Raw genomic sequence first — 27,187 nt, 5'->3', positions numbered from 1 at the left:
GGAGACAGAACAGCGGTCTGCCGTTGTAAACACAGCAGACCGCTGTTCTGTCAGGATTGAGCACAGGTATCCTGTGTTCCTCCTATTTAGGAACACAAGTCCCTGTGTTCATTCCATAAGCCCATCCCCCGCACAGTTAGAAAGCACCCAATAAGGGCACATTTAACACTTTGATCGCCCCTGGTGTTAACCCCTTCCCTGCCAGTGTCATTAATACAGTAACAGTACATATTGTTAGCACTGATTACTGTAGTAATGTCACTGGTCCCCCCAAAAGTGTCAAAAATGTCAGTTAGGTGTCCGATCTGTCCGCCACAATGTCGCAGTCCCGCAAAAAAAAAAAAAAAAAAAAAAAAAAAAAAAAAAATCGCTGATCGCCACTATTACTAGTAAAAAAATAAATAAAAAAAATAAAAAATATGACATAAATCTTTCCCCTAGTTTGTAGATGCGATAACTTTTGCGCAAACCAATCAATATACACTTATTGAGATTTTTTTTTTACCAAAAATATGTAGCAAAATACAAATTTGCCTAAAATGATGAAAAAAAATTAGATTTTTAATTTTTTTTTTTTTTATTAGGAATGTTTCATAGCAGAAAGTGAAAAATGCTTTTTTTTCAGAATTGTCGCTCTTTTGTTTATGGCACAGAAAAAAAAAAATTGCAGAGGTGACCAAATACCACCAAAAGAAAGCTCCATTTGTGGGGGAAAAAAGCACATACATTTTATTAGGATACAGCATCACACGACCACGCAATTGTCCGTTAAAGTAACGCAGTGCCGAATCGCAAAAAATGGCCTGGTCATTAAGGTGGAAAATCTTCTGGTCCAGAAGTGGTTAAACTGCGTAAGAGGTTCTTTACTGTTAGAGAAGTAGACGTGGAACTCCCCTCTTCCATTGGTGGTGTCAACAAAGGATGTAGATAAAATAAAAAAACTTTTAGATGCTTTTCTTCGCGAATGCAATCTGCAGGGATATGAGAAACGGTAGTAGCAAAACACACACACACACACACACACACACACACACACACACTCACACTCACTCAGGTTGAACTGCATGGACTGATGTCTAATTAACCTTACCATTTATGTAACTTCCAAACAAAATGTTTCTTAATGATACTGCACCTGTGCTTCTTTCAGCTTGGCCTCCAGATCGTCCAGGTCCATGTGCTTGTATCGGTACTTGTTGGCCTTGCAGAGGCGGATACCATCAATGATGGAGGCATGATTCAGTTCATCTGACAGAACTGCATCTTCTGGAGTCAGCAGTGCCTAAAAGAATATGAGATTTTGAAGTTATCCAGAAAGTTGAAAATCTTATTAAAAGTAGTCTTAGCCTGGCAATGGGTGATACCTGTATTGGAAGGAAAGAAATTCACACAGTAAGTGTTAAGGCCCGTACACGCGTAGCGATTGTCGGCCGTAAATATTCGGCCAACGTCCGATTGTCGGCTTGTTAGTATGATGCTTCCGACAACCGACTGCGACTTTTCGGCCGAACAGAATCTGGTGTGCAGGCTTTAAAATTTTTGTTGGCCAACACCAGAACGGCCGATTGTTCCTCAGTCAGTACAGAATTCGGCCGACAAACAGCAGATGAGTAAGACTGGGCATGCTCAGAAAAGAAAAACCACACGGAAAGTTAACCAGCACATGGCATCACTTCTGAAGTTGGCTGTTGTTGGCCGACAAAATTCGTGTGCAGTCTTTAGCACTTTTCAACCGACAGGACAGCACCGGACAAAAGACGGCCGATCGCTACGTGTGTACGGGGCTTTAGTGGGGGAATGCCCCCCCTGCTGCTGGCAGTAACCGATCGATCGATCAACTTGGGTACAATCAGCCTGTCTATACATGGATCTAACTTCAGCCAGTCTCTGCTGAACTAGCAAAATGTTGATGATCCATGTATGACTGACTTAATAGAACAGTTGCAAAAAAAAAAAAAAAGTTTGTATGTTATAATATAACATTTTTTTATCAGTAGAGACAAAAAGTATAAAAAATGACAGGCTGGAGTCTAACCTTAGCACAATATAATAATTAAATACAAGTTATAGTGAAAAAAAATACCATACCAATAAAACATTTGTGTATGGCCAAGTGATGTGATAAAATACAGTGCATTTTCCCTGTACTAACCACTTACTATTCACCAACCTCCTTCCATGCTTCACAGCAATTTCATTACACTGGCATTTATTACACCATAACAACGAACAGATAGGGGGTGTGTGTGATCCCTGCGCTGTCTGAGGTGGCCAGAGACTCCCTGCTGCAGCTCCACTGGGACTGATACTAAAGCAGTAAATGATATAATTCAAAGGGTAGTGGTGCGCTTCAGGGATTGGCTCTAATGGATCTCTATTTGGGTTGGTGGCAGTGATGTGTACAATTCTTGCTTTAAAGGTGCTCCGCGTGATAAATATAATATTTATGTTTTTAGGTGAAGAAAGTGCAGGTGTATTAATCAAATCAGTCAATATCAAGGTTTTCTTAAAATAAATAAATATATGAGTACGGTGTGTATCAATGGATAAATAAATAAATAAATAAATAAATATATCAGAGTGCTACTTCTTTACCAGTGATATCAATAAGTAAATTATATAAATCCAGTGTTGGTCTTCAATCTGATTAATAAACAGTAAAACACATATATATTGTGCTCAAAATAAAGTGCTACATGCAATTTTCTATTAAAGCGGTGCTAGAAAAGATGTCTGTGAATAATTCAATTGTAATTCTTCAGATATAAATATTTAAATGAAATAGTCCAAAAGAAAAAAATTATATAGAGAACATCCAAAATAGCTTGTGTGAATACGTTCCTCGCTTATATCCGTGCTTCACTCATGCAATTAAGTGACTAAGATCTCCTTCACCTTGTGTGTCACCTCTGAGTGCTCTAGCCTCTCACCTTATAGGCAAGATCAATTTGCCTTTGGTATCTATCCAAGCTCAACGATAGACTCAATTTCTCTCAATCCAGGTCCTTTCTTACTTAGTGGAGCTGCTTTCTTGGATCCCTCTAAATGTTTGTCTTGATCGTTTTTTGTACTATCCTCTTTGTCCGATCTTTAGTGTGCCAGCAACTTTGTTTTTATAAGTCCTCCAGGACAGCCTGATTGCCACCCTTGTTTTATGATGTTTTGTTTAGACTTTGTCCTTTGGTTCTTGTTTTAAAACAAGAACCAAAAGGACAAACTCTAAACAAAACATCATAAAACAAGGGTGGCAATCAGGCTGTCCTGGAGGACTTATAAAAACAAAGTTGCTGGCACACTAAAGATCGGACAAAGAGGATAGTACAAAAAACGATCAAGACAAACATTTAGAGGGATCCAAGAAAGCAGCTCCACTAAGTAAGAAAGGACCTGGATTGAGAGAAATTGAGTCTATCGTTGAGCTTGGATAGATACCAAAGGCAAATTGATCTTGCCTATAAGGTGAGAGGCTAGAGCACTCAGAGGTGACACACAAGGTGAAGGAGATCTTAGTCACTTAATTGCATGAGTGAAGCACGGATATAAGCGAGGAACGTATTCACACAAGCTATTTTGGATGTTCTCTATATAATTTTTTTCTTTTGGACTATTTCATTTAAATATTTATATCTGAAGAATTACAATTGAATTATTCACAGACATCTTTTCTAGCACCGTTTTAATAGAAAATTGCATGTAGCACTTTATTTTGAGCACAATATATATGTGTTTTACTGTTTATTAATCAGATTGAAGACCAACACTGGATTTATATAATTTATTTATTGATATCACTGGTAAAGAAGTAGCACTCTGATATTTATTTATTTATTTATTTATTTATCCATTGATACACACCGTACTCATATATTTATTTATTTTAAGAAAACCTTGATATTGACTGATTTGATTAATACACCTGCACTTTCATCACCTAAAAACATAAATATTATATTTATCACGCGGAGCACCTTTAAAGCAAGAATTGTACACATCACTGCCACCAACCCAAATAGAGATCCATTAGAGCCAATCCCTGAAGCGCACCACTACCCTTTGAATTATAACGAACAGATAGCTCTCTGTTTTTTTACTATCATGCCCACAAGTCTATGCAGCTCTGTACACTGAAAAATGGCATGGATCCATAAAGTGGAGTCATGTTAATGCCAAAATACATGCTGCATACACAATAATAAAAATGTATTCTTTTATTTTCAGCTAAATGCTGCAAAGGGTGAAAAAAAAAAAAAAAAAAACAACACACACACACACACAGGAAACACAGACTGTGGCTCTCACACACACAATATGGTCAGACAAACCACACTGAACGAAACCTTAATCAGAATTGTTCTCACTCCTCTGCGCAGAGCTGCTGATTAGATTAGAGCAAAGTTGAGGTGGGTAGGGAATGGCATGTCAGAGAATTGGGCTGCTCTGCTACAGCTGCCACCATAAGGGCTTGCTGCAAAAAAAACAAAAAACAAAAACAGAGTGGCAGAGGGCACAGAAAACCAAAAATGGCCCCCACTTCAATCAAATATCATTTTTAAAGTCTTGTGCACATGGGAAAAGCATGTCACGGAACATACAAAAGCAAAACTTTATGGCACTCATAGTAGCTAGCCACCAAAAAAAATACCTCACTGACACTTGTAGCTGCAGGCACTGTGGAGCAATTCCTTCTCCAAGCAAAAGCACTGAAGTTGTTCAATTTCAATCATCAATTTAGCTTTGACCTCCCTCCCAACACACCTCCTTTGTGTTTTCAGTTGGGATTAGAGGATTGAGTCACTGCTGGGGGGGGGGGGGGGGGGGAGAGCATTATATAGAGCAGCAAAAAGTAGCCAGATAAAAATGGGAATCTTTATTAATAGGCTCAGTCACAGAAATAAAAAATACATTTGTCATGATAATGTAAAAAAAAATGCCAAGAGATACATCTGTGCTGGGATGCAATGTTCGAGCTACCAAAACGTCAGCTTTGAAACCTTAATGACTTTAAGAGGATCTGTAAAGAGGGGTGGGACAACCCCCCCCCCCCCCCCAGATATGTGCAAACCTGGTGGCCAACTACAAGAAACGTCTGACCTCTGTGATTGCCAACAAGTACCAAGTCATGTTCTGCGAAGGGGTCAAATACTTATTTCACTCATTAAAATGCAAATCAATTTAGAACTTTTTTGAAATGCATTTTTCTGGATAATTTTGTTATTATTCTGTCCCTCACTGTTAAAATAAACCAACCATTAAAATGATAGACTGATTATTTCTTTGTCAGTGGGCAAATGTACAAAATGAGCAGGGGAGACAAAAGGACCTATACTGCTGCATGCAGCATGCTGCAGCCAAACGAAGCATCCTCTTGTGCTCCAACATCCACCTGATAAAACCTAGTGAATGTATGTACTGAAGACCAAGTAGCGGCCTTGCAAATCTGAGCTATAGATGCTTGATGACAAACTGCCCATGAGGCACTTACCCTCCTGCTTTAGTGTACCTTTATCCAAAACGGTGGGCTTTTCCCTTTAAACCATAAGCCTGATCAATGATCTGGCGGATTCAATGGGAAATAGTGGATTTTGATGCTGCCTGCCCTTTCCTGGGTCCTTCTGGCAGCACAAACAAAGAATCAGTTTTGCGAATCTAACGCGACATCTTTAGGGTTCTTTCACACGGGCGGTCCGATCAGATCCGCCTGTCAGTTTTTTAGGCGGATCTGATCCTACATGCAGCAGCGGATGTCAGCGGAGACACCTCCACTGACACCCGCTGCCACCCGTATCCGATCCTGTCCGTGAAATCTGGACGGATGGAAACCCTATTTTTCCATCCGTTCAGGTATCGGATCGGATGAGAACGGACAGGCGGTCCGCTCTCATCCGATCCCCCATAGAGAGCAGCGGGGGCTGTGACACCTCACTCTCCGCACTGCAAGTGGAGATGGAGCTGTCATCCGCCGGCTCAGCGGGGATCGCGGATCGATCCCCGCTGAGCAGCCCGGATCTGCCTACGGAGGCGGACCGTGTGAAAGAGCCCTTAGATAGACACTGACAGCTCGTACTACATGGAGAGAATGTAATAACGTCTCCTCTGCAGAATGAGGATTCGGGAAAAAAAAAAAAAAAAAGAAGGTAGTGGAATATCTTGATTCAAGTGAAAGCTAGAAACTACCTTGGGCAAAAAGGCCGGGTCTGGGCGCAACACCACTCTATTCTGGTGTAAGAATAAAAACAAGAAAGAGCCGCCAACTTAGTTTCCTACATGAAAGAGCCTCCAACACCCTTCTAGCCGAGGTCACTGAAACAAAAAAGGACCAATTTGCTTGTCAAAGGAACCAGGGAAATATTCCCAATGGCTTTCCTTCTTCCTGGATCCTGCGTAGAAGTCGTGGCAGGAGCTGAAAGCATAGATCAGGTAGAACTGATCCCAAGGCATCACCAAAGCACCTGCCCCGATTGCAAGTGGATCCTTGGTTCTGGACACAAACCTGTCCAGCTTGCTGTTGAACCTGGATGCCAACAGATCTACATCCGGGGTACCCCATTGCTGGGAAAAAAACAAGAAAAAAAATCTCAGAATGCAGAGACCATTCCCCTGGAAAAAACGGATGGCGACTTAGAAAGTCCGCCCTTCAGTTCTCCATCCCCAGAATAAATACTGCTGATAGAAATGGCACATGTTTCTCTGCCCAGGTCAGAATGTAGCCCACCTCCTTTTGGGCTGCTTGAATTCTGGTGCCCCCTTGGTGGTTGATATAGGCAACAGCCATGGAGTTGTTGGATTGGTTCCTGATGGGTATCCCTGTAGACCGGTTGTCCAGAATACAAGAGCAAGATAAGCTGCCCAAATTTCTAAGAAATTGATGGGCAAGCTCTTTTCCATCCAGGACCACTTCTCCTGGACAGTGGCTTCCTCCAGAACCGCACCCAGCCCGAGAGACTGGTGTCCGTGGTCACTACCTTCCAGACTACTGGTAGAAAGGATTTCCCTCTCACCAAATTCCTGGATACCAACTGAGACTGTCGCACACTTGGGGACAGAAACATGTGACAATGCAAAGCTTGCATCTTTTTGTTCCAGGTAGACAGAATGTTGCTCTGCAAGGGTCTGGAATGGAATTGTGCATAAGGAACTGCCTCAAATGAAGATACCATCTTCCCCAGCAACCTCATGTAAAGGCGTATAGAGGGGTACCTTGTCCCTCTTACGATCCAAATTCGATTTCTCATGGCATCGACCTTTGCCTGAACTGTGCCTTTGCCTGAACTGTGTCCAAAGTCAAACCCAAATATTACAGGATTTGAACCGGCTGTAAGGCAGACTTCTCGAAATTTAGAATCCAACCTAGGCATTTCAAGGATTGAGCCACATTCTGCCCTAGGCTTAAAACTGATTGATCCAGATAGCCTACTACCGATATTCCCTGAGATCTTAGCACAGCTAATACCAGAGCCAGAATTTTTGTGAATACCCGAGTATTTTTTGATGAGACCGGAAAATCGGCACATGCAGGTATGCATCTTTGAGGTCTATGGATGCTAGAAATTTTCTTCCCCGCAGAGAGGCAATGACTGATAGTATTGACTCCATGCAAAAGGAGCAAAAATTTAGAAACAGATTCGGAGCCTTGAGACTCAGAACATGGGGTCAAATCTCCGTTTGGTTTTGGAAGCCCTCAAACTTCTCGCTGGCCGGAACCTCAACAATCACTTCTTGCGACCTCAAACTTTCTAGCGCCTGGAACAAAGACTTTTTTTTTTAGAAAGTCTGTGGGTACGTTGGATCTTAAAAACCGAGGAGGAGGAAACACCCACAATTCTAGATTGTATCCCTGTGAGATCTTGGAAATAACCCACCTCCTCCCCTATTTCTAGGCTTTAGAGAATGTCAGAAGTCTTCCCCCCCAACTGTACGAGTAGGGGCGCCCCTTCATAAAGGTGGATTTAGAGCCTGCTTTGGCAGGTCTCTGGCCCCAGGGCCTTTTTTGCTCGTCTTTGAGGTTTACCCCTAGGCCCAACTGCCTGAGGCCATCAAAACTGCCTAGAAGCTGAGGTAATAGGCACAGGGACACTAGAAACTTTTTAAAAGATGGACGTTTACTCCTTTTAACCGGTAGGAGAGCACTCTTCCCCTGAAATCTTTTGGAACTTCTTATCCAGATCCTCACCAAGAGGTGCTCCCCATTAAGGGGAAACCAGCCAGTAACTTTTTGCAAGGTAATTCCACAGACCAATTTTGTTCCAACACAGGAGGCTCAGGAGAAAGATCTTTCACACTTTTTTTCCTCCTTGGGAAACCGAGGCATTCATACCAACTATCTTACACTCTAAACCAGCTGAAGCTGATGCTTTGAGACGTAGGCTGTGTCAGATGCACTTGAAGTAGCTACAATGCCTGATAAACATAATGGCTCAGATTGGTCAGTTGCCTCTGGCCTTTCAGGGGAGGTTATAGCATTGGAAACATGACTAGGATCCTCTAACCCTGACAGCAGCGCACTTGCACCTCTTCCTGCTGTGCCCTCCTCTCTGCTTTCAGAAGAACATTGCTTACCCAAACAAATAATTGAGGTAAAAACCCCAGTGCACTCATTTCCTAATGCAAAGCTGTGATACAGCTCTCAGAAGCCATCACAGCTCAGCTACTCACTCCAGATACCAGTGCCTGTCAATGCCTGCATCAATGCACCCAGTAACTCATGTGCCCAGCAGGAAGCCTGCTCTGTGTCCCTGTGCAAGAAACAACTTCCTTAAATAATATGGCCGCCACTAGGCCTTCACTGCGCTTATGCAGCATGCCACATGCACGCCCACCGTGAAACACATGCGCAAGCTCGCAGTACACGCTCCCGGCAGAGGCCATTCCCTTGCTAATGCGACCGCATAGCTCCCATTTCCTGGAGTGGAGGGTGATGCCAGCTGGCCTGTAGGGGGGTGCGACCCCAGGATTCTATGTGTTGAGGCCCACCGGGCTTCTCCGAGCGGCCAGAAGCTATGTCATAAATATGTGAGGCACGTAAAACTTGCCAAAAATGCCTTCAGCATAATCCAACACCTGACACTACTGCCCTCTAGTGGGGAAAACTAGCAAAGGCACCTTGCTTCTGGGGTGGTAGTGCACAAACATTCCTTCAATGATTAACTTACCAATCCCGCTGCAGGATTCTGATTATAGCAAGGTATCTAACCTTCACCCATCATGGCGGGCCCTATCTCTTATGAACCTTCAAGGATCGAGTCCCTCCCGTAATTTGGAGTCCACTGCCTTGGACCTGTACAGCACCCTGCCAGAACTACGTTTTGGAACTATTGACCAAGGATTTGATACACAGGGTCCAGTGCTCACACTCGTGGTCGCATTACAGGCAAAAACCTTCCTTCTTCCGAGGCCATCCATTTTTTGCCTTCAGCCATCCAAATGGATCCGATCACATAGTCCTTTGAATCCTAGCAGGTCCTCTATCCAGGACCATATCATAGAGCATAGATCATGGAGAGCTTAACAGCCATGGCCATCACCTTCAAAACACTGGCGAAAAAACTGAGGTACTTCTTGTATGGGAGGGGTTATATAGAGGGGGACTTTCTGTCTTTTTGATTTGCCATTGTCCATTCACCTATAGGTGACACATAACCCAGATAGTAAATATTATAGCCTTCTTTGTGTCCCGTGATATACGATAAAGAAATCTGTCTTCCATAGTTGTTGGTGCTACAGCGTGCAACATTGCATGATATTTATGGGCTCAAGCTTTCATCCATGACACCTAAACATTTTTAGGTCATCCAAAAAAGACAGAATATGTTTTTGTAAGGAAGTCTAGTATCCATAAACCTCCCTTTCATGGACTGTATTTTAGAAAACTACAAAACGTTTCAGACAAAAAGAAAGAAGAAGAAGGTCTCACCTCAAATATACCGGCATTGGCATCAAAACAGCTAATATACAGGATGGCATCTTCTCTTTTATGGAACTGTGCAATCTTCTCTTCAAGTCTCTTGTGTATAGTCTAAAGAAAGATAAGCCCATATGATGCTTTTTAGGATCAATCTGTTTAGAGAGGGTTGTTATCCATTTTTAAAATGCCATCACCTGTGAACTAACACATCCTAGCCTGTTCATATAACTGAATGCATTACTTCGAATCTGCACTAGCCACCTAACCTAGGAAAATAACCCAACAGACAACACCAGAAAAAGGGTCCTTAAAAGCACACATTTATGAACAAAAGTGATATACTAATGGATTCCACAGTAACTGATGTGAAAAATATTTTAGCAAATGCACATAAATATTCTAACTGTAATGTAACCACATACACATAAGTTGTGCTAACTGTAATATAAGGCCTTGTTGAGAACTGAAGCCAGATATAGCACTGCTAATTAAGAATTTTATACAATTGATAAAAAGATAGATATATATATATATATATATATATATATATATATATATATATATATATATATATATATATATATATATATATATATATATATATATTATATTATATATATAAAAATGCAACTATATCGAAAAGGAAAAAAAAAAACAACAACGCTACCAATATTATAAAACTTTCCTTTTGCTCAGCATAGTCACCTGTGTTCCACATATGAACCTCACAGAGCTCAACCCAGCTCCAAATTCTTCCAGGGCTTCATGTCCTGCACGGATAACTTCAGAGTGGCTGGAAAGCCCAAGGTAGTTATTGGCACAAAAATTTAAAATGCCTAAAAAAAAAAAGGAGTAAAAATACAGTTTTATGTAATCCAAACTCTTTTAAAATGAAATAATGCCATCTAACGAAGGTGAATATTTCCTACAAACATATTTCTTAGGAAAACGAAACGGTGCAGCGCTAAATAACAAATGACATAAGACCATTGAAAGGTCCACATCCAGTAAGTTAGCCCCAGAAGGTTTCACATGATAGAGTGCAGCTTATAACAGTGTACAGAGGCCACCACCGACACCCAACAACACAGCCTCTTACCATCCGATCATGACCCTCACTACAAAGGTCTGAACCAGCGGTATATATATCTCCAGTGGGCCCTTGGACTGCCAGCAACCTCTCTCCTCCAGGACTTAGATGACTCAGATAAATCCAAGCAAAACACTCCTCATAGTGTAGGAGTCTCAAGCCCGTTTATTGTAAAATTTAGTTAAAAAAACTCACTCGCAAGGTGATGATAAAAAAACAGCATGTCTTTACAAAATCAGCATTCCAAACCAACAAGATGGCTGCCACGTTCCAGCATGTACTAACATTTGCGCCCAGTATGGCCAACTTTTTTTATGGCTAAGTGGGAGGAGGATGTCATCGATGTTAGGCCGAGACCGGCGTTAGTACTCTGGAGGAGGTACATTGATGACATCTTCCTCCTTTGGGATGGGGACTTTGATTCCCTAAACCAATTTATAGCCATGTTGAACAGGAATGATAGAGGTATTATTCTCCAGCTTGAATCCAGCAGAACAGAGATACATTTCCTGGATTTGTGGATTAGAGTAGTGGATGGTGCTATTGTCACATCCACTTACTTTAAGGAAACTGACAGAAATAGATTTATCAACACATGCAGTTGCCATCATTCTGCTTGGTTGAGGTCTGTTCCTAGCAGTCATTTTTTGAGGTTGAAGAGGAATTGCACAAATCGTGATGATTTCTTACGCGAAGCCTCTTCCTTCAAGCTTAAATTTATATAAAAAGGCTACAATTCCAGTTGAGTTGGATCATGCACTTGTTTTTTTCTGATCAAAGAAAAGGGGATGATCTATTGGCACCTAGGACCATCAAAGCAAATGACTCTTTTAAATACGCTTTTTTCTCAACCTACTCTTCCCAGCATTACTCAATTAGGAAAATACTACGGAAACACTGGGATGTATTACTTATTCCCCGTACACACGTGCAGATTATCTGAAGACTTTTGTCTGCAGACTTACCAAAACCATATAATATGAGGTCAAACCTAAACACTTTCAATTTGTATGCAATCCGGCAGGCCCTTGCACTACATAGAAAAGGTAAGTCTGCAGACAAAAGTCTTCAGATAATCTGAACGTGTGTACGGGGCATTAGTGATAGAGTCTTAGGACCCATCTACCAGCAGATACCTTCAGTCGTCTTTAGAGGAGTGCCACCTTTAAGATGCAGGTAGCTCCTAACGTGAGAACCCCCCCAGGACTAATGCTTTCTATCAAAATATGGGTGGTTTCATTCCATGTAGGAAATGTTCCATCTGCAAAATCAATGCCCAAAGAGGTAGGAGCCCTGTATTATGTGCACAACAAAATATGTTGTTTATCTTATGTTGTCCCTGCAGTCTTGAATATATAGGTCGCACTATACGCATGCTCCATGTCAGGTTAAAGGAACATGTAGCAAATATTTTAAAGGGATATCACAAACACAGTTTGTCCAGACATTATGATACTCATGACAGGAATCTGGAGGGGACTGTATTTCTAGGTATCGACAAATTTTCAAGTAGTTGGATAGGAAGCAATGCAGATATAGCTGTACCAATTGCAGCATTTATACAACTTTTTAAATATATTTCTTAGTATAAAGTTTGCATTAGATACAAGCGTCAGGCCATTGTTCTGAAAGAGGAGTTGCCACCCAATGAACACGTATTAGTAATATTTGGTCACAAGAAGTTGCTTGTTTTTTTTTTTTTTTTTTTTTTATGGTGTTTCTTTAAAAACAAATATTTATGAAAGCCAGCCAGAAAGCATAAGGGCCCTTTCACACGGGCGTTCCGTATGTCAGCAAATCATCCTATTTTTTTGCGGATGATTTACGGACATAATGTAAGTCAATGGCATTGCGGATGCCAGCGGAATACCATCCGCTGACATCCGATTTTCTTCCTTTCAGTTCTGTTCCGTTTTTTGGAACGGAACAGAACCCTATTTTTCCTCTGTTCAAAAAACAGAAAGGAAGCAAAAACGGATGTCAGCAGTGTCATCCGCTGACATCCGCAATGCCCATATACTTACATTATGTCCGTATATCATCCGCAAGCGGATGGGATGATATGCGGCATACGGAGCGGATGACACAAGTGTCATCCGCTCCGTGAAAAAAAAAAAAGTGCCGGAGCGGATCGCAATGCGGTCCGCTCCGTGTGAAAGAGCCAAGTAAAGTACAGTAGTTGATATCAAAAAGATACTGAAATGCCTGTAAATCCAAAGAGATGGAGTGGGCTTGCATGAGACAAAGGCCTTCATGAGCTTAAAGCTGGACACATTCTAAAAGATTTTTGTATGAACATTCATACAGAAATTTGGTGACATGACAAATGCTGTTGGAAAATTACTTCAAAATTGTTTTTGCTTTTAACATACACAATGAAAACCACATACACTGGTGGAAACTAGTACGGATCAATATTGGGTTGGCCCACCCTTTGAAGCGATTACAGCTTCAACTCTTCTGGGAAGGCTGTCTACAAGGTTTAGGACTGTGTCTATGGGAATGTTTGACCATTCAAGCGCATTTGTGAGGCCAGGAGGTCTGGATGAGAAGGCCTGGCTTGCAGTCTCCTAATTCATCCAAAAGGTGTTCTATCAGGTTGAGGTCAGGACTTCGCACCAGTTGCCAAAAGCAAGGTTGTCACAGGTGAACATCAGGTTAAAAAAAATAAATAAATCATAGTGGGGTTGATTTACTAAAATGAGAGAGTGCAAAATCTGGTTTTGCTCTGCATGGAAACCAATCAGCTTCCAGGTTTTTTTTGTCAAAGATTAATTGAACAAGCTAAATTTAGAAGCCGATTGGCTACCATGCACAGCTGCACCAGATTTTGCATTCTCCAGTTTTAGTAAATCAACCCCAGTATTTATAATTTTGGCAGACTAGTACATGTGGTGAACAGTAGTGCTTGGTGAGATGTTCGGGTCGAGCATCAGTTCGGCCCCGAACAGCACCTATTCTGGTGTTCGCGGAAAACCCGATTTTGCAGGGCGCTCGCCAAGCTCCCCACAATGCACTGCACAGTGCATTTTAACAGCACCGATTGGCTGAAGCAATGCACCCGACTGCTGGTCAGGTGCAAGGCTTTGTCCAATGAGGGCACAGAGCACTGTGAGAGCCCAGAGTGGACAAAGTCATGATGACTTTGCACAATCATGGCTCAGTGCTCATGGTCCCACCCCACACTATAAAAGGTTCCTTCCCATGGAACCTTTTGCAGCGTGAAGTTGGAGATAGAGCAGGGCTCAGCAAACTAGTTATAGTATACTGCGAGACGAGTATAGAGTAGTGTGTCAGCATAGAGTAGCAGCATAGTGCAGTGTTTAACAGCATGGCATTTAGTACTGTATACACATTTTTTTTTTTTGTTCCCCTGCCCCCTTTTTTAAAATTGTCAGCCACAGTTTGTCTTAATGTGACACTGGTGTTCCCCATTTTTGTTAATATTTTTTTCTTAGTTTTTCAATTTGGGTTAATGGCAGTCCCCAATTGTACACAGTTTATAGTGCACTAAGCACCACATTTCATTTTTTTTTTCTTGGGTATTTGGTCACTGTCTTTTTTTTTTTCATATTGTTGTTTTCCCCTTCCCTTTTTTTAAAAAAAAATGTCAGCCAGTTTGTCTTGCTGTGACGCTGGTGTTCCCCCTTTTTTTAATTATCTTTTCTTCTTAGTTTTTAATTTGGGTCAGCGGCGGTTCTCAATTGTACACAGTTTATAGTGCACTAAACACCACATTTCATTAAATAAAGACCCTCCAATCAGCCATTTCCTATTATCGAATACATTTGTGTAAGCCTCCCCCCCCCCCCCCCCCCCATCATGTCTGGGAGGCCAACAAGGAGAGCAAGATGTTCCCATGCCACTATGGAGGGGGTCAGCAGCATCTGTGTCCACAGGAAAAGGTGGATGTGGTCTGTCCTCAGGCAGGGCATGTTTGTCTCTTTTAACTGATGTTGGCCATGCTATCCAGCCACAGGATGCAGAGGTGATGGACTGGCTTACTAAACCATCTCAATTCTCTATCACCTTAGCTGACACTAGTTCGCAGTCCACCGTAGCTGCCAAAGTGGCCTTTTCTGCCTCCTTGTCCACAGCTACTCCTGCCAGAGCCCCACCATTATGCACGTAGGAGTCAGCTGAATTATTTGAACACAGTGTCAGCCACTTGCTGCTTGAGGATGCACAGCCATTACTTGATTCTGATGTTGGTTCTGAGGTTGAGGAAGGAAGTAACATGAGCCTACAAGGAGGGGAGAAAACTGATAAACAACAAATTGGCAGTCATGTTCCCCCATGAACTTTGGCCTAAGTGTACTACAATTTGGCTTCTTCACATAAAGGCTTGTTCACTGTAATGCAAAACTTTGTTATTTTTATTTCCATCCAAAGTTTACCAAAGAGACACCAGAATTTATCCCAAAAATCTCTAATCTTGTTCCGAGTGCACTAAAATGTGGCCTCATCATACAGACTGGCTCCCCAAGCCGTTATTTATAAAACAAAGAAAGCTTGCAGGGAAAAATCAATTTAAATGTAATTTTTTTTCCTTTATAAAATGTCAGTTTGCCTGCAGCATGTATACATGGTACAGATGCGCCACTTTACAGGCAGACTAAGGGGACCCCCCAGGCACTATATTAAAATTAAATTCTTCATTTTTATTGTTTCATTTTAAGCATCATTAAAATAAGTGCTCATGTAAGAAAACTAGAATTTTTAAAAGTTTTTTTTGCATTCATATATGTCCCCCAGGGCAGTACCAAGGCCCCCATACCATTTTTATGACCAAAAACGTGCATATAAGCCTTCAAAATGGGGTCTTTTGATTTTTCGAACTCTGATTCTATAGACTTAACTGATACTAAAGTCGTCTTTTTTTTTTGTTAAAAATAACAAACATAGTTACATAGTTACATAGTTAGTGAGGCTGAAAAAAGACACAAGTCCATCCAGTTCAACCTATGATGTGTGTGTGTGTTTGCTAACCGTACATTGTATACCCCTGTATGTTGTGGTCTTTAAGGTGTCCATCCAATAGTTTTTTGAAACTATCAATGCTCCCTGCTGATACGACTGCTTGTGGAAGAGAATTCCACATCCTTACTACTCTTACAGTGAAGAACCCCTTACGCACTTTAAGGTTAAACCGCCTTTCCTCAAGTTTTAGTGAGTGGCCACGTGTCTTATTGTATTCCCTTACTCTGAATAGTTTGTTCCTTATGCTAGGGTCGCCAGTACAGTATTTGTACATTGATATCATATCCCCCCTCAATCGTCTCTTCTCCAGAGAGAATAAGTTCAGTGCTTGTAGTCTTTCCTCATAGCTGATGTCCTCCATTCCCCTAATTATTTTTGTTGCCCTTCTCTGGACTTTCTCCAGTTCCAGCACATCCTTCCTGAGGACCGGTGCCCAGGACTGGACAGCATACTCCAGATGTGGCCGGACCAGAGTTTTGTAGAGTGGAAGAATAATCTCTTTATTTCTGGAGTGAATCCCCTTTTTTATACAACCCAGTATTCTGTTGGCTTTGCTTGCAGCGGCTTGGCATTGCATGCCACTTCCAAGCCTGTTGTCTACCAGTACCCCCAGGTCCCTTTCCATCCTAGACTCACCCAGAGGTTCCCCCCCTAGTGAGTAGCTTGCTTTCTGGTTACTGGCCCCCAAGTGCATTACTTTACATTTTTCTACATTAAACCTCATCTGCCATGTAGTTGCCCACCCCGTTATTTTGTTCAGGTCTGCTTGCAAGATTTCCACATCCTGCATAGAAGATATTGGCATGCCTAATTTAGTATCATCTGCAAATACTGAGATTGTACTAGATATCCCCTCCTCTAGATCATTTATGAATAAATTAAACAGGATTGGTCCCAGGACAGAACCCTGGGGGACCCCACTTTCCACACCCGCCCACTCAGAGTACTCCCCATTAATCACCACCCTCTGGACTCTCCCCTGGAGCCAGTTCTCTATCCAGGTACTCACCTTATGGTCCATACCTACCTTCCTTAGTTTGTACAGTAAGCGTTTGTGGGGAACGGTGTCAAAGGCCTTTGCAAAGTCCAGATACACCACATCCACAGGCTTACCTTTATCTAAGTGGCAGCTCACTTCATCGTAGAAGGTTAATAGATTGGTTTGGCATGAACGATTTTTCATGAATCCATGCTGATTACTACTTATAATACCGTTTTCATTACTAAAGTCTTGTATGTGGTCCCTTATCATCCCCTCCAAAATTTTGCAGACTACTGATGTTAGGCTGACCGGCCTATAGTTACCCGGGATATATCTCGGCCCCTTTTTAAATATTGGTACCACGTTGGCTTTTTTCCAATCAGCTGGCACCATACCTGTCTGTAAACTATCCTTAAAGATCAAGAATAATGGTCTGGCAATCACCTGGCTGAGCTCATTAAGAACCCTTGGGTGCAAGCCATCCGGTCCCGGGGATTTATTTATGTTAAGTTTCTCTAGTTTAGCTCTAAGTCTATCCTCTGTTAGCCATGGCGGCACTTCCTGAGGTGTATTATTTAGTTCGGCCTTACAAGCTGGGTTCGTGTAGCCCCCCGATTCCTTTGTGAAGACTGAAGAAAAGAAATTATTTAACACTTCCGCCTTTTCTCTGTCCTCTGTGGCCATTTTTCCTTTATCATCTTTTATGGGGCCAATGTGTTCTGGCCTCGCTTTCTTACTGTTTATATACTTAAAGAACTTCTTGGGGTTCTTTTTACTCTCCTCCGCTATATGTCTCTCGTGTTCTATTTTAGCCGCCCTGTTATCCTTACCTGCTCTGTGCAGTGGTTTTGCACAGAGCAGCCCAGATTCTCCTCTTCTGTGCTCCTGGCCCCTCCCTTCTGTTGAGTGCCTCCACAGCAAGCAGCTTGCTATGGGGGCACTTGAGTCGAGCCGCAGCAACCTGTGTCCATTCAGACACGGAGCCCTGGCCCAGCCCCCTCTCTCTCCTCATTGAATTTGATTGACAGCAGCGGGGTCAGCCTGTCAGTGCTCAGACCATACGCTGCACACTGCATCAAATTTGTCTGCATGGCTGTTGTCCCAGAAAGAAGCCTCTTCTAAAGATGATGCACAAGAAAGCCCGCAAACAGTTTGCTGAAGACAAACAGACTAAGGTCATGGATTAATGGAACCATGTCCTGTGGTCTGACGAGACCAAAATAAACCTATTTGGTTCCGATGGTGTCAAGCGTGTGTTGTGGCACAAGGTGAGGAGTACAAAGGCAAGTGTGTCTTGCCTACAGTCAAGCATAGTGGTGGGAGTGGCATGGTCTGGGCTGCATGAGTGCTGCCTGCACTGGGGAGCTACAGTTCATTGAGGGAACCATGATGCCAACATGTATTGTGACATACTGAAGCAGAGCATGATCCCCTTCCTTCAGAGACTGGGCCACAGGGCAGTATTCCAACATGATAAAGACCCCAAACATACCTCCAAGACGACCACTGCCTTGCTAAAGAAGCTGAGGGTAAAAGGTGATGGACTGGCATGCATGTCTCCAGACCTAACCCCTATTGAGCATCTGTGGGGCATCCTCAAACGGAAGGTGGAAGAGCGCAAGTGATGTTGTCATGGAGGAGTGGAAGAGGACTCCAGTGGCAACCTGTGAAGCTCTGGTGAACTCCATGCCCAAGAGTAACCAGGCAGTGGTGAAAAATAATGGTGGCCACACAAAATATTGGCACTTTGGGCCCAATTCAGGCATTTTCACTTAGAGATGCACTCATTTTTTTTGCCAGTGGTTAAGACATTAATGGCTGTGTGCTGAGTTATTTTGAGGGGGGACAGCAAATTTACACTGTGTTAGGGTCCTTTCACACGGGCTGTCCGTATATCCGTTTTTCATCCCATTTTTTTGCGGACGAAAACGGACATAATGCATGTCAATGGGATTGCGGATGTCAGCGGATGACCATCCGATTTGCGTCCTTTCCTATCAGTTCCGTTTTTTGGAACGGAACAGAACCCGATTTTTTCATCAGCTGACATCCGCAATCCCATTGACATACATTATCTCCGTTTATCAACCGCAAACGGATGGGATGATAAACGGACATACGGACCGGATGACACAAGTGTCATCCGTGTCCGTAAAAAAAAAAAATAGTGCCGGATAAAAGCGGATAAAAAACAGTCCGCCCCGTGTGAAAGGACCCTTATACAAGCTGTACACTCACTACTTTACATTGTAGCAAAGTGTAATTTCTTCAGTGTTGTCACATGAAAAGATATAATATAATATTTACAAAAATGTGAGGGGTGTACTCACTTTTGTTAGATTTTGTGTGTGTGTGTGTGCGTGTGTGTTTTTTCAGTGTTTTTTTTCCCCCCATGTTTCAGGGAATGAATCTTCCCCAACCCCTTTAACTGGGATAATTAAAACGACTCCAAAAAATAAAATACATACACATCCACTACTTAATGATCTTTTCATGAAATCGTTTTTTACGTTTTTTCTGTCTCCTTGTAATGTCGTCTGTGAGCTCCCGAATGTCTCCTTTTCCCACTCACGGTGCGGTGCACATTAATTTATAGTCAGGTGTACTGCTCTATGCACACTACACATCCCATAGTCCCTCGTCAAGCCCAGCAGTGAGCAAGAGAAGGTAACTAGGATTCTATTTACAGTGAAACCATGGAGGATGAATATAGCTGTATTTGCAGGGGTGATCAGTGCCACTGCAAATGACAGCGGCAGGAACTTGCGGATTCCTGAAGCTATTCCAGCCACCTGTGAGTGACTAACTGTGGCCTCCAAGCCTACTTCAATGACAGGTCAACAGCGGCCACATCTTTTACCGGTTGTGATCGCTGCTGGAAGCATACAAAATGCATCTAGCAGCAATCACCACAGGTCATTTTCATCCAGCGCTACTTACCTGAGCGAATATAGCCTTGCAGGAAGTCGGATCACAGCAGCAAATCAAAAGGTACTTTTTGAGGTAAGAATTCATTTTTTTTAAATCTGTAATCAGTAACTGAAGCTTACAGTATATAATTACAAAAATGGAAAAAAATAAAAGGTTCTGCTGAAACGTCACCGTCATGTACTAATCTGGCACATGCTTTTGCATGTGTTTTTAGGGAAGGTCTGTCTAGCCAGGGGCAGGATTTCTATGGAAGCAAGGATTCATTACATCAGCAGTCTGGAACCGGACTGTATTACAAGCACCCTGATCATTTACAGGAGTATTAGAATCTGCCATTTTGTAGAGCCTATGCACACCAAACAATGCAAATTGATGTGTTTTTTTGTGAAAAATCTTAAAAACACGAACATTCTTGGTTTATGCCTCTGTATACATTAACTCCAAAATGCTGTACACTATATTAGGATATTATTCATCTTTCACTGTGATAGTTTTTCAGCTTATTTGGACATACAGTATGTGGCTCCATATAGAAACCAGAAACAAGCACACATTTTTAAAGTGTGCCCAGTGGTGCCCAGGGTATTTAAAGTTGGGATCCACCGATTATCGGCGAATTCGATATATCGAGGTCCGATCTGCACTTTCCCAGATATATCGGAATCGGCCACCAATGTGACCGATATTGTCGATATTTCGGGAAAGTGCTTGTACCGGAGTGATGCCTGCAGCTAGAGGCATCACCCCGGTATCGGCGTCCATAGCCGACAGTCGGCTGTCTTCTAATGACAACCGATGCGGCTGAGAAGCCGCTCGGCTGACATTACAAGGAGCGGAAGGGGACGTGCCTTCTGCGGCTCGCCCGGGTCTCCCGTCCCACCGGGAGACCTGGGCAACCAGCCTGCACAGCCGCCGAAGACCCGATCAAAGCCTCATTCGGCTCTGATCGGGTCTCCATGCAAAAACCTAGAAGAAGTGATGTCATGACATCACTTCCAGGTACTGGCACCAGATTCAAAGAAATTACAGCATTCAAAACAGCCAAACTTGGCGTTTTGAATGCTTTAAGTGCAGAGGAGGGGTTTGGGGTCTTTTAGACCCCCAGATCCCTCCACAAAAGTACCTGTCAAGAAAAAAAAAAAAAAAAAAAAAAAGTTTAAATGTACAAAAATATCGGCCCGTATTGGCCTATGCATTGGCCAAAATATTGGTATCGGCAACGAAAAACCGATATCGGTCGATCACTAATAAAAAGTACTCTGATCCATGTGAGGGCCTATTCAGCAGCAATGTCATGTGTAAAGTACAGTCCCCCACAGCCTTTACATTTCATATTATTGTAGTTTAAAAGTGCTAATTATTTGACTTGGACTTCAAATTTCAGCACCTAAAGTATGGAGTCCTCATTTTTTTTAGTTTAAGAGTGGAGAGGATCCCATCAGGTCCTTAACCACTTTACCACCGCCCACAGTAATATTACTGCGGCAGAGTGGCTCGTTATCGTCTGACGACGTAGTACTACGTCGTCAGACACTCCCCCTTCTGGGCGGCGCTTGCGCGCCGCCGGAGGCTCGCTCCCACTGTTTTCAGTCACAGCGGGAGTCGGGCCAGGGGAGGAGCAGCGGCGATCGCCGCCGCTCTTCCCCCGATCGTCGGGGATCTAGTGTGGAGATCCGCCCGCTTGTGCAAACACAAGCGGTGGATCTCCATAGTGACAGGGAGTGACAGATCGGACTGTTCAGCATAGCTGAACATGCGATCTGTCCATGACTCACTCAGTCCCCTCCCCCCCCCACACGTCAGTAAGCACCAGGCATACATTAACCCCTCCCTCTCCAATAAAATTAACCCCTTCCCTGCCAGTGTCATTTTTACAGTAACAGTGCATATATATAGCACTGATTACTGCAGTAATGTCACTGGTACCCCCAAAAGTGTCAAAAATGTCAGTCAAGGGTCCGATCTGTCCGCCGCAATGTCGCAGTCCCGCAAAAAAAAAAAAATCGCAGATCGCCGCCATTACGCGTTAAAAAAAAAAAAACACCAAAAATGACAGAAATCTTTCCCTTTGTTAGTAAACGCAATAACTTTTGCGCAAACCAATCAAAATACGCTTATTGTGATTTTTTTTACCAAACATATGTAGCATAAAACAAATTGGCCAAAAATTTTTAAAAAAATTGCTTTTTACATTTTTTGGGGGGGGAGAATTTCATATAAAAAAAATGTTAAAAATATTGTTATTTTTTCAAAATAAACGCTCTTTTTTTGTTTATAGCGCAAAAAGTAAAAATCACACAGGTGATCAGATACCACCAAAAGAAAGTTCTGTTTGTGGGAAAAAAGGACGTAAATTTCGTTTGGGTACAGCGTCGCACGACCGCGCAATTGTCAGTTAAAGTCGCACAGCGCTGAATCGCAAAAAGTGGCCTGGACGTAAGACAGCAAAATCCTCCGGTGGTAAAGTGGTTAATGATGTCTGTGTTCTCGTTAGGGAGATTTGCCCTATTTGCTACTGTCCTGGTTACCATTTTCACTGAAAGTGAAAGAAAATTCCAAATTTTGGGTTGTTCCCAGAACAGGAATAAAGGGGAAATTTTCCAATGCTGGAACTAGCTCTGGGGACATCCAGGTATTTCCTCACTTTGAAGGGATTTCCTATCACTTCCGGTTTTGACTATGAGTATCAAGTTTGAGTGCAAAACAGCGCTGGATTGGTGCCGCTCGAGGCTGCCTAGTGGCAAGTTACTGTATGGGGGGGTATAGAAGGCATTGCTTCCAATGGGTTGTATCCCAATTGCACTGTAGGTGATAGACTGCATTGGGGTCTAGGGTTGCTACCTTTCTGATAATGACAATGAAGGCATTACTGCGGTGATCATTTCATATAAAAAAAAAAAAAAAATGTGAAAAATATTGTTATTGTTTCAAAATTGTCGCTCTTTTTTTGTTTATAGCGCAAAAAGTAAAATCGCACAGGTGATCAAATACCACCAAGAGAAAGCTCTATTTGTGGGGAAAAAAGGACGTCAATTTCATTTGGGTACGGCGTCGCACGACCGCGCAATTGTCCATTAAAGTCACGCAGTGCCGAATCACAAAATAGGGCCTGGTCAGGAAGGGGGTAAAATCTTCCGGGGCTGAAGTGGTTAATGACTAAAGTGCACTCATTTTCTAATGGCTACTTCCAGCAGGGTAATGTACCATGTCACAAAGCTCAAATCGTCTCAGCACTGGTTTCTTGAACATGACAATGAGGCCACTGTACTCCAATGGCCTCCACAGTCACCAGATCTCCATCCAATTGAGCACCTTTGGGATGTGGTGGAAAGGGAGATTCCCATCATAGATGTGCAGCTGACAAATCTGCAGCAACTTCGTGACCAAAATCTCTAAAGGAATGTTTCCAACACCTTGTTGAGTTTATGCCAAGAAGACTAAAGGAGGTTCTGAAGGCAAAAGCGGGTGTCCAACCCGGTACTAGCAAGGTGTACCTAATAAAGTAGCCGGTGAGTGTACAGCTAAAAGTTTTAAGATTTTGTTTTACTATTTTTTTTCCAGTTTTCATTTATAAAAAAAAAAAAAAAAAAAAAAAATCAGGAACTGTTAACATTTACTACTAAAAAAGCACGGTATAATTCACCTGAATACACTCAGGTTTCATTCACGCGAGTGATCAGCCCCATTTAGCGTGCAGAGCTGTTTATTTGTAGCACCATGCTAGGTAGGTGCTAGAAGAGAGAATATCGTTTTTGGATCTTTTCTGCTTACCAGAGAGATTGCCAAGTAAATTTATTTTGTTCTCTGCCTATCAGAGAGCAGGATCTGCTAGTGAGGTCTGCTCATGGTGCAGCTCAGTTTGTCTGAAGCGTTTACCACTGGTCCAATACCTGACAAATGAGTGCACAGGCATTTATTAGAGCCCTGGTAAGTGCCTTGGTGCATGCTGGGATACTGTATAAAATGCCAAGGACACATGTGCTCGGGGTGTTTCAGCTGGAGAGCTAGGAGGCCGCTGCCCCTCCCCTGTAGAAGCGCCATATGGCCTCAGGTGGTCGACCTGAGGGCTGGGGAGTCAGAGAGGAGCTGAACCCGGATGTACTGCAGGGCGGACTGAAAGGGAGACACTGGAGAGAGGATCCAATTCTGCCTACAGTGCCTACAGATGTGTCATGGGGCCTGTTCTAAGAGGGCCACCCCTTTTGTGGAAAAGCCAGTCAACAAGTGTTAGTCAAGGGGATGCTAGAGAGTGTTCTGAAGAAATTGTAGTTGCATCAAGTCTGCTGCTAGAGAGAGCAAGAAGACTTACTTCTTCCATACAAGTGGCAGCAGTGCCGGGACAAGGTCATCTAGCGCCCAGGGCAAGGATGCCAAACTGCGCCCCCCCCCCCTTCCCTTAGGCTCCGTTCACATGTAGGCATCTTGGGGGTGTTTTTCTGCTCTAGGATCAGCTCTCAAAACGTCCAACAAGAAAAATCCTATTCATTTCAATGGCCCCTGTTCACATCTGAGCATTTTGACGCTGTGAGCAAAACGTCCAACGCTTAAAAAAGTACATGAGCTTCTTTTTGGGCAGATTACAGGCGTTTTCCATTGGTCTCTATTCAATTTAAAAATGCCTGCACAAAAAACGCCTGTAAAAACGCCTGCAAAAATGCCCATAAAAACGCCTGTAATAGCAACGCCAAGATGTGAACGTAGCCTTAGGGTTGGGGTCAAGGCACCCCCCCATCCCTGTAATAAACCATTGCGCCCAGGGCAGCCGCCCCTCCTGCCCAGCCCTTGTCATGGCCCTGAGTGGCAGTATGGTTAACCACTTCATCCCCGGAAGATTTTACCCCCTTCCTGACCAGGCCCTATTTTGCAATTCGGCATTGCGTTACTTTAACGGACAATTGCGCGGTCGTGCAACGCTGTACCCAAACATAATTTACGTCCTTTTTTTCCCCCCAATAGAACTTTTTGGTTAAACAAAAAAAAAAAAAAAAAAAAAAAAATCGCAATAAGCATATTTTAATGGTTTGCACAAAAGTTATCGCGTCTACTAACTACAGGAAAGATTTGTCATTTTTATCTTTTTTTTTTTTTACTAGTAATGGCGGCGATCTGCGATTTTTTGCAGGACTGTGACATTGCAGCGGACAGATCAGACCCCTACTGACATTTTTGAAACTTTTGGGGGGACCAGTGACATTACTACAGTAATCAGTGCTAAAAATATACACTGTTACTGTAATAATGCCATTGGCAGGGAAGGGGTTAACCCTGTGGGTGATCAAAGGGTTAAATGTAAGCCTAGGGGAGTGATTCTAACTGTATGGGGGTTGGGCTTGTGAAATGATCAGAGAGACCTGTGATCCTATATAGCAGGATCACATGAGCTCTGTGATCATTTCAGTGAGGACGGTCGGCTGTGTTTACAACAGACGACCGTCCTCCTTTCTCAGTGGGGAGCGATCGCGGGTGTCAGGGGGCAATCGGAGCTGCCTGACACACGCATCGGCGAGCGTGCCACCGGCGGCGCGTGCTTGCCCCCTAGACTCTAGAAAGCGAACGACGTACATTTGGCTGTCGTAAACAGGTTAAAGCAGTGTGACTGCTTCCACAAATAACCTGGTGAGGCCAAGTGAGAGTTGTCCATATCAACTGTAGATAGTTCCAGATGGAGTATCCCACTATTCCCTTCTCTCATCCAAGTTCCACAATAAATATAAAACCAAATACCCCTGGACTGTTTATTGAGTAACGAGCCATACCCTCAGTGCCAAAGATGGAGATTTCGGGAGACAGCTGGCCCTACACTAACAGACACATGGTGATTAGGGTGTGCCCAGGCACACCCGGCACACCCCGTGCGCACACCTATGATTGGGAGTAAGGATGGATGAGTGAACTATCTGCAGGTAATCAGAGGAGGCCGATCATACAGCAAGCCCTATGGGGACAGTGCTATATATTTATTGTCCTAGCACTGAGCTGCGTACAGGCAACCCAATGCGATTGAACGGACACAGATGGACTGTACAGACTCACCCACACAGGTACACACGGCAGGTGGCAGGTACACACGGCAGGTGGCAGGTACACACGGATGGATCGCAACGTTTAAAATTTGCATGCTGTAAAAAGAGGCCAGCTACGGCAGAAATCACCCGGCCTTATATTCTGCCACTATAACAATATTATTTCCAGAAAAAGGAGATAAAAATAATGAGTAACAATAAAGATCCCAGTAATAAATTGGTGCAGATGTGAAAATGAAGTAATTATCACATTGGTTGCTATGGACAAGGACAATTTTCCTTTCAGCACTTTATAGAAAAACCAAATACCTGTGCTGCTTCCATCCACTGTAATGTGAGCTCCTTGTTTGGAGGTGATGATCCTCTCTTTCTTCCACGTCCCTGCCTCCTTGATGCTTTCCAGCTCTCCTTTCAATATGCCCCTAAGATGGGCAACGCTGGACTGTGCCCGGCCCAGCCTGGCAGAGCCCCTGACAACACACCCGCTCCACATTCCCCCCCTGACAACAAATCCGCTCCACAATGCAGCACACTCCAGAAAGACGAGGAGAAGCAGAGACCACGTGGATGGAGGTGTGGACCTTGGCAGCCAATGATAATTCAGGACAAGTCCCCGCCCTCTCAGCGCTGCTCAGACAGCTGAGCCATTTAACTCTTTCCTGGTCACAGTAGTCAGGTGTCAGTGAGCGGCTCTCTCCGCTGTATTGTGAGTGAGGCTGATCACTAATCACACTGATATCAGCCAGCATTTCCGGTGTCAGGGAACGTCCTCTAATGTCATGGATCTGCTTTTCCCCTTGTTACATACAATGTATAGCCGTACTATAGAGACTCTAATAGGCTGACTATACGTCATGTATACTCATCCACAGCAAGGAGGGTGATCCGATGTGACCTGTGTATAGGGTGACAGCTGGTCTGTCATCTCACGTGTCCCATCAACAGACAAAGACTATAGGCTATAGGGCCATCTGCTGGTTCTAGAAGAAAGTAAGCAAAGAAATGCTGCATCAGCAGTCACCATAGGTTATACATAGTGTGTGTAATGCCTCGTACACACGCAGCGATTATCGGCCGACCGATCGGCCGTCTTTTGTCCAGTGTTGTTGTGTTGGTTGAAATGTGCTCTAGACTGCACACAAATTTTCTCGGTCAACAACAACCAACTTCAGAAGTGATGCCATGTGCTGGTTTACTTTTCGTGTGTTTTTTCTTGCTCATCAGATTTTTGTCTGCCTAAATCTGTACTGACTGACGGAAAATCGACCGTTCTGTTGACG

General features: G+C 43.2%; 1 protein-coding gene across 1 annotated transcript in view; it reads right to left on the bottom strand.

Annotated features, from left to right (window-relative positions):
• The window catches only part of GCAT (glycine C-acetyltransferase), a 65,573-nt gene extending 39,112 nt beyond the window's left edge, over positions 1-26,461 (bottom strand). The window contains exons 1-4 of the mRNA XM_082265040.1: positions 26,217-26,461; positions 10,607-10,737; positions 9,911-10,012; positions 1,136-1,282 (exon numbers count right to left, since the gene is read on the bottom strand). Of these exons, the coding sequence (XP_082121166.1) occupies positions 1,136-1,282; positions 9,911-10,012; positions 10,607-10,737; positions 26,217-26,400 (564 nt within the window). The 5' untranslated portion in view covers positions 26,401-26,461. The remainder of the gene's footprint in view (positions 1-1,135; positions 1,283-9,910; positions 10,013-10,606; positions 10,738-26,216) is intronic.
• Between the last annotated feature and the right edge of the window lie 726 nt (positions 26,462-27,187).

The sequence above is a fragment of the Pelophylax lessonae genome, assembly GCF_965119305.1.
Source record: "Pelophylax lessonae genome assembly, chromosome: 8".
NCBI lineage: Eukaryota > Metazoa > Chordata > Amphibia > Anura > Ranidae > Pelophylax > Pelophylax lessonae.
Note: the sequence above shows the minus strand (reverse complement) of the source record. Positions and strands in the feature narration are given on the sequence as shown.